This window comes from Thunnus albacares, chromosome 18 (assembly GCF_914725855.1).
Source record: "Thunnus albacares chromosome 18, fThuAlb1.1, whole genome shotgun sequence".
Taxonomy (NCBI): domain Eukaryota; kingdom Metazoa; phylum Chordata; class Actinopteri; order Scombriformes; family Scombridae; genus Thunnus; species Thunnus albacares.
The window spans coordinates 24050993-24066055 of record NC_058123.1 but is presented as its reverse complement, the minus strand read 5'-3'; the positions used below and the strand labels follow the sequence as shown (position 1 = coordinate 24066055).

The window sequence follows — 15063 nt, the reverse complement described above, 5'->3', positions numbered from 1 at the left end:
CACATCTGTTAGATATGCTGCTTTTCTTAAACAAAATCCCTTTGCATGAGTTAGACAGCTCTAAGTGGATGTTAGGCACTCCAGTTAAGACTTAATTTAGCAGGAGAATATGGTTAAGCTGATAATTTGTGAATGTTAAGAGTATTGTCTGACTTTTGGTTACAATAAAAGGAGAATTAGAGAGCATGCAAAGAAACTGTGTGTTAGTGGACGCCTCGGTCACATTAGTGCTGGTCTTTAATTAAAAGTCAGGGAGTGTCCTCAGCTGCCCTACCATTTTGCTCACTGTTGCCCTCCTCTATGCGTCTTCCCTCTCAGCACATGGAGAGGCTGTCCATGCTCGCATTCCACCCTGTGAAAATGCAGAGCTGCTACGAGAAGGTGGAGCAGCTCAATCTGGAGGGGCTGCAGCAGAGGTTCGACGTCTCCAGCCCCTCAGTGTTCGTCAGCAGGGCTCAGATCCTCATGAGGGAGGTGAGTTGTCACAGCCTTTCTCTGTCTAAATGGCTTAAAAACAGACTTGCTGATTCCTAGTAAGACAGCTCATCCCAGCAACCTGTCTCGTCTGTGGTGAAGTCTCTACTTCCATCTGCTGGACAAATAGAGAATGACATTTTGTAAAGAAATACCGTGAGCTAAAGCAGAGCTGTGGTTTATCATCACTGTCTGCATTGATCTGTGTCTTTGTGCTACTTTATAATTTGTTTTCATTTTGGCAGCAAATGGACAATGCAGTGTACACATTTGAGCAGCTGCTCCACCAGTCTTTGGATGCCCAGGGAGAAGACGATATGTGCAAGGCCATCCAGCGATGCCAGGACAGGGTTCTCAAGGTAAATCAGAGAAATTAAAGACAGAGAAGTAATGTAGTAGATAGGTGGATAAAGGATGACTGTAAAGAGTGTAACTTGATACAAATGTTTTCACTATTTTAGTCACAGCACATTAATCACAATAATACTATAAAACAGGTCACCTAATTTACAGAAAACATATTTTTCACCTACCCTTGGTGATAGCTCGCCGTGCAGATTGATTTATTTTGAGGCAGTATACCAGTGAGGTTTCTGCCTCAAGGTTTATTGTGGTACTCACAACACTGAAAATAATTTTTAAATGTGGATATTCCCTTATGAGCCTGTTCTGATGACATGTTTCTATATGACTTGATCTGGGCAAAGTAACTCAGAAAACTCACCAGTAGGAGTCTTTTTGAGGTTCATTTAGACAGGCAGCATGTGGATGTATATTTTATTAATCTTCAGAGGGAACCTGAGGTTACAGCTGAAGCAGAATGAAATGCTAAAAGGTGTTTTTTGCTAAGGTAAATATGGTTTGTGCAGTGAGTAGAAGAGCTTTTATGATTAAGTAATCTCTACTGTCTGTGTTTCTGGTCTTTCCCTGTCAGAAATATGATTACGACAGCAGTACAGTGCGCAAGAAGTTCTTCAGAGAGGCTCTGCTGCAGATCATCATCCCATACATGCTGCAGCAGCTCTCGCCATCCTGCTCACCTGTGAGTGGCACCAAACTCAGCTCACTTTACTTACCCCTTTTTCATTTTATAATCTCTTCATATTGAATGCTTTATAGTATATATACACATACACCTTATACTTATACTTCTATATATATTCTAATTCTAATGACTCTTTCCAACAATGAAAGGGTGACAGTACTCTGAAATTCAGTCCCACCTTTCTTTCTTTCTATTTTAGCCCAGAAACCAAAGCCATGAGTAAAATGTAATTTAACTTTCAGTGAGGAAAAAAAAAAAAAATGGCTCAGTGGCTTGCTATAGCTAACAGGACCCACTGAGTTGTTCCAACAGCAAAATTTAAAAAGTGTCAAAATTCACAAGAGAAAGTATCACCACTAAGAACAGCAGTACAAGAAACATAGGGCAAGAGAAAAATCTGATTTAACGACAATTCCCTCATTTGCAGCAATTGTGTTTCTAATTGACAGACTTTGTTTAGGGGATTATTATTAGTATGCTGTGCTGCATTTTTGGCCCTAAAATGAGATCATACTTTCTGCTTTCCTGAGTTTGCTGAAAAATGCAACCAGTCTGATTGCAAAGAATATATGAACGATTTGGTGGTTTTGCCTTCTTTTAATTTTTGACCCACAACAAAATATTTGCAATTTTGCAACAAAAACATTAGCAATGCAACATATGCACATACAAATAGAAGTAATACTTCTCATTAATATTGCTGTCTACTGCATCTGAATCAGTGCCTACATATTAGTTGACATTTAAAAACATTTACATTTAATGTTTGTGATTCCTTCAATCAGCATGCATCACTGGCCGGTGGGTGAGTATGACTATGATTCAACTACCTTGTCTTCTTTCCCTAAAAACACTTGCAGGTGTGGCCAGAGATGAATGCTAACTGAGGGGATCAGAAACATTAAATCCAATAAGTCGTTAACTGAAATGTGAGTATTGAATGCTGAAAGCTTTATGAACCTCTTCTCTGTCCCTTTCCCCTCCAGGAGCTGCCTCGCTTTAAAGAGCTAATCTTCGAGGACTTCTCCCGTTTTCTGTTGGTGGAAAATATGTTTGAGGAGGTGGTGCTGCACTCTGTCACCAAGGACATAATGATGGGTGAGGGACAATAAACATTAAGATGTTGAAATGACTGTGCCCATGGCGTTAGTAGTGGTAGTTAGCAATGTCGTGTCAAATTACATGATCTAACTTATTTGCTAACACAGTGACTCTCTTGTTCTTTTCTGTATTCAGCTGTGAAGGAGGCAGCTGTCCAGAGGCGACACAATCTCTACAGGGACAGCATCATTCTGACCAACAGTGACCCTAACCTGCACCTGCTCGGAGAAACCCCCCCAGTGGACTGGGCCACCAAATTTGGAGGCAATGAGCCAGAGGATTCGTTCGGTGGCGGTCTTGAAGGAGGGGGTTCTGGGAGAAGACGCAGGCAGGTTGTGTCCATGATCCAGCTGGAAGGGGTTCCTCTGCCCTATGAGTCCTGTCTGGAGGTTCCAGGTGTGGAGCTTATCCCTGAGGAGGATCCCGAGATGTGTGACAGCAGAGAGGACGATGAGGAGGACTCAGACCTGCCTGAGGATCCCAAGTCTCCTGATAGCGTAAATGAAATCAGGGACCTGATCAATCCGGTGGTTGAGGTGGTGCTGCCAGTGTCAAAGGAGAACCAGAGCGACATGACCAACGGGATGGAGATGAGCACTGCCACCATCACCCTGGATGATGGGGTGCAGGAGGATGTGACACATGTCACCACACTGGTGGAGGACGTCCCCAGGAAGTCTCCACAAAACAAGACGTCCCCGCAGACAATCCTCCAGCAGCTGGTAGGAAGCAAGAAGCAGGAAGCTGATAAGGAGCATCAGGAGGAAGAAGCAATTAAGAATGCCATCCAGGAAATGGAGATACAAGAACGTGACAGTGAACGGATTGCTGAGGTTTGTGCTGCAGAGTCAGATTCTGAGTCATCACCAAAGCCACCATTGGCTACAGACTCTCGCCTGCATGATGACAGCGGCTTCCAGTCACCGTCCAATGAGGGACTGGAAGAAGGTAAGCTTCAGCCTGTCACAAACGGTCTGAATGGAGAGGACAAAATCGTTGACCCTGTAGAGGTGGAGGTGGTTTTAGCGTAAGAAGACAATTATCTGCTCATGCACTTGGAGAGAAAACAGCAGTGTGCATCACATGTGATGGGAGAGAAGTAAGGATTGTACAATAAGAATTGTATTTAAGGGTTTCATTTGAAGCGTTGCCTTTTCTTTATTGTTGTTGATATCGAGCACTATAAAACCAATTCTTCCATCCTCTCCTAGACTAGAGACATTTCTTTGGTGATTGGTTCTTCTTTATGCAGCTTAATGTAACTCAATGCAAGTTTTCTTCATATTTTGTGTATGACACTGAATTCAATATACAGTACAACTTTTGACTGGTACTGTATCTCATTTATATGAATCAGAAGGGATCTTAAACGATAATCCACACACAATAAGAGAGGAACTAAATTTAAGTTATTTGTTAATTTAATGTTGTGAACACAACAGGAAATCAGGCCAATGTTTTTTCTCAATATCTCTCACATTTATATAGTCAAATATACTATAGATGCAGCCTTTAACTCTACTGCTGGTGAATGGATCCTCTAAAAGTCACAGCCTCTACTTGACAGCAGGGGGTGCTATATCAGCCTCCAGTTGTTGTGTCTGGATTTATGTGTATTTTAACTACAAATTTTTCAAATACTGGTATCTATTTTTGTAAAATGTAAGTTTTTAAATATGCAATTTGTTTACTTTGTGAGCATTTCTTATAGTAGCAAATGGCCTTAATGTTTCAATGTGTTTCAGTTCAAACTGCGAAAAAACAAAAAAGTAAGATGTTATTGTTAGTTTTAAGTTCTGTGGAGGAAAACAAACTAAATTTCTTGTCTTTGCCTGTGGGTGTAGAAGGCCAAGATACAGTAAATAATGGTTCTCTAATTTGTAGGATTTTGATGAAACTTTTAATCAGAGGAAGCCCTCTTCATAGTTATTTGGGGGAATCTTAATAGTGGCTTCTGGTGATGATGTTCAAATATCACTGATATTTTTTCTTCAACTTCATTGTAAATACATTAAACAGATATGACAATGTCTATTTAACATTTTATTTTATTTAAATGTTCTAATCTGGGTTAAAGGGTCAATTCACCTAAATCACAAGGAAGTCTAAACATATTTTCTGATACTTATCCTTGTGAAGACATTTGTTTATATTCATCTTACTAATTAAGGGGACACAAATGTTTGATACATCCAGGAAATGTTACTTTATTCCTGAAATACATCAGTATATAACAAACTGCTTGTCAAACCTACAATTAACATGGACATTTTTTGGTAATGCTTTATTCTACATGTCTGTATAGTTTCCTAGGAAGTTTCCAGGAGAGAACGACATGTATGTAAGTTGGTACTAAATATAGGGAAAATGAAACAAAAAAAAAAAGAAAAAAAAAAGAAAGAAAAGAGGAAAGATCTGACACAGTTATTTGACTTTCAGTAGTTGTGTTGCGTTTATCAGCAGTTGTTTTCTTGAAAGAGATGCTCCACATTGTATGCTTGGCTGTTCACAAATCTTGTATTTTTGCATGTTCAGCAAACTAACTAAAAGCTCTCTACTGTAGGTTACACTAACAATTAATTGGAATTATTTATAAGTTTACCAGTTGAACACTGTTTTGTCAAGTCAGTTTTATTTAGATATCCCTAAATCATAAATCACAAATTTGCCTAAAAGCTTTACAGTCTGCACAACAGATAGCAAACTATATCCTATATCAATTCAGATAAGGCAAGACTTCACCAAATGAAGTTAGCATGCAAACATGCTCACTATGACAATGCTAACATGCTGATGCTAAGCAGGTATAATAATTACCTTGTTCACCATCTAACTTTAGCGTGTTAGCATGCTAACATATACTTATTAGTGTTAAACACAAAGATTTTGAAAGTCTGTTTCCATTCCGTTCTAAATGAAAGTATTTGACAAGCTAAAATGTAAATGAAAAGTTAAGGGATCACTGAAGTGATTACAATTCATCCTGAGGGGAACATGAATGTGTGAGATATGTCACAAAAAATACAAAAAACTGTGAACCTCTTGATGGAGCTAGAGAAAAGGTCAGTAGATCACCAAAGCCAGTAGGATTTATCATCTGGAAACTGTAAATTTTGTGCTAATTCATTAAGATGTTGAGATATTTCAGAGAACAAGTGAAAACTTTGACCTGCAGGTGGCACTAAAAAGGCCACAGGGTAAACAAAGTCACTAGGACTCATCCTTAAGGAACCATGAATATCTGTACAAATTTCACAGCAATCCATCAAAACTGTTGACATATTTCAGTCTGGACCAAACTGACTGATGGACATATTGACTGGCATTGCTGTCCCTAGAGCCACTCTGCTAGCATGGCTGAAAAGGATCTCTCCTCCAGGACAGACAGACATGAATTATAATAGGTGTTGTACACAGAAGTAACTGTAGCACAATTACAACATGGAGAGACAGAATGACAATTTTAGGTACATGCATATCATTTTATGTCTCCCAATTATAATTTGTACCAAACGTCCTTTCCAGGAACCTTCCTGTGAATTTAGTTACAAATCAGTTTCTTTCTAAGAAATTCTATGAAACTTAATAACTTGTAAAATAAAGTATTACTATATTTTTGTTGTCAGCATCACATACTCTAAAAGGGTGAATTATTTTCACTTCTCTATCATCTGTAGTCAACAGGACAAGTTAGAATTTTATCTTAAATGCTGAGAATCCCCTTGCATTTTCCCCTGTTGTGAAATCACCTACTGCCACTGTATGCAAGGCACATTTGTCTCAACTGTTAAGTTTGCTGCCTTTAGACCTATATATCCATAACTTCCAATGGAGGACCACTGTCACCTTCTCCTGTTTATTTATTATAAAACCTCTGTGTGGTTGTTGTCAACAGCTCTCTTTGATTTGTATGTTTAGTCTTTTGTCGTCCTGAAATATATTTCAAAAATATATGGATGAATAAAACTGTTTCATCAACTATTCTTTATTATTGTCATCAAAGTCTTTCAAGATTTTTATTATTTGACAGAAAATCATCACTGAGAAAATAACACATATTTGAATATTGTTTTTTTATAGTCAGAATCAGTTAAAAATAGAGTTTAAAATACTCAGAAAACACATGAAATTTCAGTTGCAAGGCACTCAAACGTTGCATCACAACATGACCGACTTTTACCTTCCCCTGATAGGCATGTGAGAATGACTGGTCGGTTAGATGACACATCACAGAAGTTTACAAGCCAAAATCATATGATTGAGTCAGTTCCTCAAACTGTCTTATGACCTCTGACAGTAAATCTCTAAAGTGCTATTCTGCTTTTAGGTTTCACTCCAAAACACTGCAAAACACAGATAATTGGATGCGTTTTATCAAAATTGTCAGAGATCTCATCTTTGAATCACCTGTAGTGTCATTACTCCTAAAATACAGTGAACTGTGTAGTAGCTATCAATATCGGTCCGTGTTGACCACAAAAACATAAAATCATAATCGGAAATTCCCAGAGCTATGGATGACTACTTACTGTATCTACTACTACTGTGGACGATACAAATGCATTTCATCTCTTTAATGTAGATTGTTTTGGGATAAATAAAAGACAAGAGTTGAAAGCAAGCATTCCTCCCCTCGTAGACTATAAACATTTTTCACAAGCATTTTTACAAGCGCTTGCTTGAGTTCTTGATTACAGAAATGAGGCTATGCCTCAGAAACTGAGCATGATGTCCCTTTAACACAGAAGAACCAGCTAATAATAATAATAATGAAATAATATGCATCCCTATGGTTGAGGTCAAATGTTCAAATTTTGTGCGTCATGTAGTTAAAGTGTGTGAAATGTATAACCGAGAAATCAGAGATCAAAGACTGAAACAGGTGACGGGCGATGAGAAAGATTTTGTCTTTCAAATAGTCAGCTTCCACATCCACATGAGTTTTGTGCGTTAGCGTGGCATAGAGGGAGTTTGCCTTTTCATGCTCCCACAGTGTTATCATTTTCCCAAATGCTAACTGTTGCCTACTCAGAGCTGCAAAACAACACACAGAAATTAGTCCCTCAAGTAGTTTTCCATTTAGATTCCAGGACACGCGATCCCTCTGTCTCAAGAGACCAAAAACGAGCCGTCTTTGATCTCTGTCCATACCGTCACATCTGACCCAGCAGAGGGAAAGAGATGAAATAACCGAGCACAGAGCCCACGATGACCCCGAGGAAGATCCACGTGTTGTAGGACATGACGCACAGCATCAGCATGTAGCCCAGAGACACCTGCAGCATGTGGAGCACCGTCTGGATACCATGCAGCAACCAGCTGAGGACGAGGAAACAGAGAAATCATCACCTCAAATAAATTATATCAATCAAAATAATGCACATTCAGTCTGTCAAGGTGTTAAGACAACTATTACGACGGGGGGGGGGGGGGCATCAAAAAGAAAACCAGAAAAAGCTAATATAAAGCTCAGAAATGACAGCAACACTCAGAGAAATCACCAAACTCTACATGTTCGTTTGAATAAACACCAAAGTGGTTAATAGGGGCCAAAGAAGCACAAAGAATTCAACTCTTTTAGGATTTTGGGTTGGTTTTCTGAAGGATCTGCTTTCAAAGACCCTGACCTGTTCCTGGTGCTTGGAGTGGGAGCTGGTGAATCCATGGGGGTCAGCGAGGATTCAGAGGGGCTGCTTTCCAGCACGGAACTGCTATCGGTGCGGTAGGACGGAGGGACGGCGCACAGAGGCTGTGGCTCAGCCAGCTTGGAGCAACTGCTCAGCCACACCCTCCACACTTTGAGCACCTCGTAGAAGACCGTCAGCAGCAACACCACGAACACCGACAGCACCATACCTGAGACACAATTAATGCACAAGATACAACACATGACTGTATTATAAAAGTGTTTTAAAATGCATTGTCAAATTTTCAAAACATTCCTGCTGCTTAATCCACTTTTCCTCTGCCCATTTATTGGGTTGCCTATGTTCCAAATACATGTGTCTAAATACATAAATATGTCTAAACACACAGCTTCTTTTTTGGTGCAACTGCCTTTTCTGACAGATGGAAACAGTTTTAGCTGTAAATATGAGTATTTGGAAGATATTGAGCAGAGCCTGACCAATACACTGCAGTTCTCAGCAATAGCGATAAACAAAGATGTATCAACATATACACATATTGTATATTCAATTCTTTAATAACCAAGTTTAATGGATCCTTGTCAAAGACGTGTATTTCTTATGCATTTAGGTTGAAGATATGAGTACTTGTAAATTTTCAGCCTCAAAAATCTCAGTCAGGCTCCCATACTGAGCAGATAGATGGACAGCAGACAAGTGGATCATGCTACAGGTTTTTTTGATGTTTTTCGCTGCTACACTGGCCCAGTGTTTAAAACCACTGTAACTGTCGTGAATCAATCTGACTACAGCTGCCGTCCTCCACAGAGGAGCAAGCTTTAAACCTTTTAGAGCCGGCTTCCAGGTGAGTATTCGATGCTCAAAATACAAGCTTTCAGTGGAGTACTCCTTTAAAAAATGCACCTGCATCTTTGTTAAGTGTGATGCAATGTTATATAAATGTAACATGAACCATCAAGACAGAGAAATGTGTACAGTATGTTTTAACCAGATGAACTGGTTCTAAGGAGTTACCACTACCAGTCAACATCTCACAGTGAGCAGTCAATTTTTCCTCTGAAGTGAAGGTGCTACTCTTCACTTGGCAGCTTACCTGCAGGTCCATGTACATCCCAGAAGTCAAACAGCAGCGTCACGCTACTTGACACCCCAAAAGTCATCTAGAAGAAAAAACAAGAGACAAATTATAACCTCTAAACCTCTGTTGATCTTCAAGTAGACTGTCATTTACTTTAAAGGCACCTTTCCAATTCCGAGAGACATAATTAATGCAGGACCAGGTGTTACAACAACACTGACATCATCCTCCTTCCCTTTAAGATCAGTCATCCAAACCTGTGAACTTGCTGCACTGCTCTCTGATCAGTCCTCTCCTTCATTTTCTGGGGCAGCGACTCAAAACGTCTTTGATTACACATCTAACAAACCCGCCCAGACTCACATTATAATAAAAAGCACTCCTCATCAAAAAAAGGTTTACATTTTAAAATAACAGACAGGCTGATAAGGCATCATAAAAGAACAGTAAAATAAGCAGTTTGAATAAGGGAAAATAAAGACATAAAATACTCTATGGAAGTGGTGTTTTTTTTTTGTCTGAGGCAAACTGAACAATCCTGGGAGAAGAGATGTTCTTCCTCTTCTGTTTCTCAATTGTATTGTAGGAAATTCGCTCTATGTGCAGGATTCTTTATTCTCAAAAGCTCCTTTGTTCAACATATAATTTTTGGATTCCTTAAAAAACGAAAAGAATTTAATTCTCCTCGTTCCAAACAAATATCTGTTCAGCTGATCTTGACCTCGACTGCAGGATGTATTGTTCCACAAAAGCACACTCTGTTCTGTCCTGCTGCTGTAGATGTGTGACTGACAGAGGAATGTACTGTTTGTGTGTGTATGTGTGTGTGTGTGTGTGTGTGTTCCTAAGTCAGCTGCCCGGTTCCTGCCAGGCTCTCTCTGAGCCCACTTCCCTGCTAATTCACCACCCGTCTGCGCATGAGTGTCTCTCACCAGCTGCGCGCTGGAGAAGGTGTACATGGAACCTGCGATGTCCATGTTAACACTCAAACTATTAGTCCATCGCAGAATATTTATCCAGAACAATTCTAATATATCATGAATCCTTTAGCAAGCAAAACATCAAACATATTACAGTTCCAGCTTCTAAAATGTGAGGATTTACTTTATTTTTTTTGGTGTTTTGAGCTGCTGGCTGGACAAAACAAGCAATGTGAAGACATCAATATAGGATTTGGAAGCAAGCCAAAGGCATTTCTCTCAACTGTCTGACATTTTCTAATAAAAAAAACTATGTTGCAGCTCTAGTTTATGTGATGCAACTGTGCATACAATGTGTATGTAGTCCTTCCCCATCACAGGGAACACAAAGAAAAACACAAAGCTTCATTGTACGATTATTAAAATAGTTGGTGATTTATTCTCTGCTGACTGACTAATTGATTGACTAGCTAATTGTTGCAGCTCTACTGAGGTGGAACACAAACCAGGTTTTCTCACACTCTTCTGGTCCCTCTTCACTTTCAACTGTCCGATTAAAGACCAAATGAAATATCAAAGGGTAATTCCATAACTTGGCTTTTATTTTCTTAGCTTCATTTCTATCAGTCATGATAACATGGTACATACCTAGTTAACACAGTGACATCACATCACACAATGGGGCGAGAAACATGAGTAATCACATTGGGTAATAATTTCACAGTTTTCCTTTGTTTTATCCTACAGATTATCTAACAGCGGGGTTTGGTTGAAACTTGTCTCATCGTCTGACTGTTCGGTTTCTTTTCAGTGATGACACCATGTTCTCAGATCTCAGCAATTAACTTGGTGAGTAAAATGACCTACAAAAACAAGATCCTATTGTGGTATATCGAGTTATCTTTTAAAAATCTGTGTCAGCTGGAAAAGAGGAAAATCGGCTTCTGCGGAAAAGTGACCTCATTAACTCAATGTCACTTTCACTTTTATCCGCTCCATTAAAATCCAATTCTTTTGATGTCAAATGTGTAGAAACTTCTTTAACTGACAGACTCGTGAACAGCTTCGACATTGAAAAATAGTAAAAGGTCAAAGCAAAAAAAGATGAAGGACAGTGCAAAAAAAGTCCCGTTAAAGTGATGAGGAAAAGGGAAGTATTTGACACGGTTGGAAAACACCACAGAGAAAGTCAAATATGGACAACTTGAGTCAACAATCTGAGTCAAGGCCAGGCAGGGTGATCGTTGTGAGCTTATCTTTCAAGCTGCTTGTGAAAACCTGATACTTGTTTGCCAGGTGAATGTTGAGACTGCAAACCGTGACAGCACTGCTTCTACTACAAACATTCCCAGTACACTTTCAAAGGACTGCGTGTCTTTTTGCATGTTTCAGGTCACACGTACGTCAGTCAAGCATTTTGCAAGCATATAACTTTGTACGTTTTTGGTTGCTGTTCTTGTCATTGCCGACTAATATCTTTGCAACAGCCTGCAAAGATGTTGCAGCGTCTTGAGTTACGCAAATTTAACTTAATTCTCATTTCAACCAAAAAATATTGATGATTTTTGCTTCTCAATTCAATGCAAGTTTACTCTCTTATACTGGCTGCCTGACAGAAAGGAATAACACATTAAAAAAATATAAGAAGCTAAGATTCACCTTGAAAAATGCCAGGGAATCATGTGAAGTACGTGTGATATAAATTGGTTACATGTAGGGCAGGACAATCACTCTATATCTAAGTATATGGACTTTTAATGGAATCAAATCATGATGATTTGATCACGTTATTGTTTTTACAAAATGATGTTGTCACAGTTAATGGGCCTGTGCAAACTGTGATTCATAACTGGCTAAATTAATTAAATTCTGTTATGAGTGTAAAATGTGATTTGAGGGCCTAGTTAAATGGGCTCTTTAAAACACAGCCTTCAGGTTTTACAGTTAATCTTTTCGAGCAGTGAGAGGTTCTGTTGTACGCAAGAGTTTGGGCAGCCTAAGAGTTCTGAAGCCTTAGATTCTTTTTATAAAAAGGTCTCAGAGCTTAATCAGCTTATTAGGCCTGAAGCATGTCAACAATTGTCATTAGGAAATGTCAGCTGGTGCCAATTTCAAAGCTTTATAAATATTCTGATTCTTCAAACCTTATGTGAACACTCAGAAACCATGGGTTCCTCTAAGCAGCTGTGTGAGACTCTGAAAATGAAAGTTATTGATGCCTATAATGTAAGGGAAGGCTACAAGAAGATAGCAAAGTGTTGTCAACTTGCAGTTTCCACAGTGCGAAATGTAATTTAGAGATAGCGGTTTAGGGCAACTGTGGAGGTCGAGATGAGAGATGAGAGAGAGCTGCTTATATGCTGGTCAGAAAGGCAAATCAAAAACCCTGTTTGACTGGAAAAAACTTGCAGGAAGATTTAGCAGACTCAGGAGTGGTGGTGCACCGTTCCACTGTGCAGCGATGCTTGCACAAACAAGACCTTCATGGAAGAGTCAGTAGAAGAAAACATTATTTGAGTCCTCATCATAAAATCCAACATCAGAAGTATGCAACAGAACATCTACAGAAGCCTGATGTGTTTTGAAACAAGTGCTGTGGATTGATCAAGTTAAATAGAACTCTTCAGCCACAATCAGCAAAAGTATGTTAGGAGGAAAAAAAAGGAGCAGCAGTTCATGAAAAGAACACCTTGCCAATTGTTAAGCAAGGGTGTGGATCTATTATACTTTGGGGTTGTGTTGCAGCCAGTGGCACAGGAAACACTGCACAGGTGGAGGCTTTTGGAATGTCCCTCACAGTCCCCTGACTTTAACATGATTGAACATCTGTGGGTAGATCTTAAAAGAGCTGTGCATGCAAGACAGCCCAAGAATATTGTACTACTAGAACAGGAAGAATGGGCCCAAATACAAGAACTGAAAGACTTTTACCTGTGATATCTGCCATAGAGAGTGTTACCAAGTACTGACTGTATAGGGTGCAAATGCCACAATGATGTTTTTTATTTTATTTTTTGTTCAGTTTGACATAAAATGTAACTATGTATTAATGTTAGCTGAAAATAGAATGTTATTTGTCAAGAGGTGTACTAACTCTCCAGCCTAACACACACATAATGTCTATGGTCAAAACCTAACAGCTGTTCACTCAAAACTTGTTGATATTCACTCATTATTATGGCAACCATTTATAGTTATTCTCACAAAATAGATTAAATGATCTATAATTTCTGGGAAATATGTGTTCAACTGAAGGAATCCTCAAATCAAAACGTGGAGGGTAAAGATATTAAGAGATTGTACTTTGTATAATAGATGAGTGAGAGTAGGTCTTTTTCATAGAAGACATGATGATGTGTCATAAGAGGAACACTAACGTCAAGTATAAATAATAACATTAATGATGGCTATATCCCATCTAGCTGTTTCAGTTTCAGGGTCCTGGTATTGTGCATGCATAACACTTGACCAGAATGGAGCCATTAATGTTATTGGTTACAGCTGCGCTTTTCCCACTGTGACAAGTCAAAATGTCTGCTATGAAAAAGGCCTATCATTAATATTTTTGCAGTTTAAATTCTGTGGAGATATATATATTCGTGTGTAGAATGTCTATGGTCAAAACCTGACAGCAGTTCACTCAAAACTTGTGGATATTCACTTCTTATTATGGTCTGCTCCATGCGGGTCATATCGTTTGTTTTTCCACACACACTGATTTAACGTTACTCAACGCCACACTTGAACAGGCATCAATATATTAAATGCAAAGCAACTTCTTCCAGAAACACATTATGATACTGAGCTGTGGCAAACTATAAACACATAACTTACAGACATCATGTTGAACTTGCTGCGCGGAGGCAAACACGACAGTCTCAGCGGTTACTGGCTCTGTTTCCCCATCATGGGCGGCTCACAGCCGGGATACAGTTGCTTTTAGAGAGCGCTCAAGTACGACTCATTTCTCAACTGTACCACATTATTACCCGCAGCTGACCAAGCGACTCTCAGTGTAGCGGAATGACGCCGACACAAAGGGCTGACGGTTAGTGGAGTTTTTCAGCAACCGCGAATAAAGTCGAAATAGTGACTCAATTACTATTCCAGTCGTCCAGAAAACGAAATGTCATCGTCAACAAAGAGTAGAGTCCGTGTAGCTATGTCTAACTGACAAACATTAGCATTAAATTCAATAGTTGGCTAACTTTAGCCGAGGAATGTAGCCACTACTGTTACTTTCTCTCAAGACAACACGCATGCGCATAACATACAGCATTGTTTACTACGACTTGGGTCATGTGACAGACGGAGATAGCCGAGGGAGGCATTCGTGGAGTTTCGGCCTCTTTCGCTGTAACTCGTACTGTTAGAAATCTTTTGTCAACCTACAAACAACAAATGATTGCGGTAAATCTTTGAATGAGCCGAACCAGGTGCAATCAATATTTACTTTTTTTGAAATTTCAATATGTAATATTGTTTATGTTGTTATACTGTGTAATATATGTTTGTTTTAACAAATTATGTTATCTGGGATTATTAACTTGCTCTATGTCCCACACAGGATTTAAACTGCAAAATATTGATGTTAGGCCTTTTTCATAGCAGACATTTTGACTCATAACTGTAGGAAAAGTGCAGGTATAACTAATAACATTAATGGCCCCATTTTAGTCAAGTGTCCCAGTGAGCCATGACAGTGTGACAGTGAACCAGCATACACAATACCAGGACCCTGAAACTGAAGCCGCTAAATAGGATATAGCCATCATTAATGTTATTATTTACACCTGT

The 15063-nt window shown here is 39.2% G+C and overlaps 2 protein-coding genes across 2 annotated transcripts in view; one reads left to right on the top strand and one right to left on the bottom strand.

The window, feature by feature from the left end:
* Window positions 1-6603, top strand: part of niban2a (niban apoptosis regulator 2a) — a 31802-nt gene extending 25199 nt beyond the window's left edge. The window contains exons 11-15 of the mRNA XM_044333530.1: window positions 319-474; window positions 720-833; window positions 1409-1516; window positions 2506-2617; window positions 2756-6603. Of these exons, the coding sequence (XP_044189465.1) occupies window positions 319-474; window positions 720-833; window positions 1409-1516; window positions 2506-2617; window positions 2756-3651 (1386 nt within the window). The 3' untranslated portion in view covers window positions 3652-6603. The remainder of the gene's footprint in view (window positions 1-318; window positions 475-719; window positions 834-1408; window positions 1517-2505; window positions 2618-2755) is intronic.
* Window positions 6604-6697: 94 nt separating this feature from the next.
* On the bottom strand, window positions 6698-14540 carry slc31a2 (solute carrier family 31 member 2). The gene is made up of 4 exons (XM_044333536.1): window positions 14101-14540; window positions 9362-9428; window positions 8248-8476; window positions 6698-7939 (listed from the first exon to the last, which is right to left on the bottom strand). Exons 1-4 carry the CDS (start codon window positions 14107-14109, stop codon window positions 7774-7776), a joined length of 471 nt encoding a protein of 156 aa, XP_044189471.1. The 5' UTR covers window positions 14110-14540; the 3' UTR covers window positions 6698-7773.
* Window positions 14541-15063: the final 523 nt, after the last annotated feature.

What these genes read in the sequence shown, in the direction of transcription:
- slc31a2 (XM_044333536.1), bottom strand. An exon ending in GGATGTACATGGACCTGCAG is followed by an intron (nt 8,477 to 9,361) that starts GTAAGCTGCCAA and finishes ATTGTGTCTCAG; the next exon opens with GTATGGTGCTGTCGGTGTTC. An exon ending in ACTCCAAGCACCAGGAACAG is followed by an intron (nt 7,940 to 8,247) that starts GTCAGGGTCTTT and finishes CCTCGTCCTCAG; the next exon opens with CTGGTTGCTGCATGGTATCC.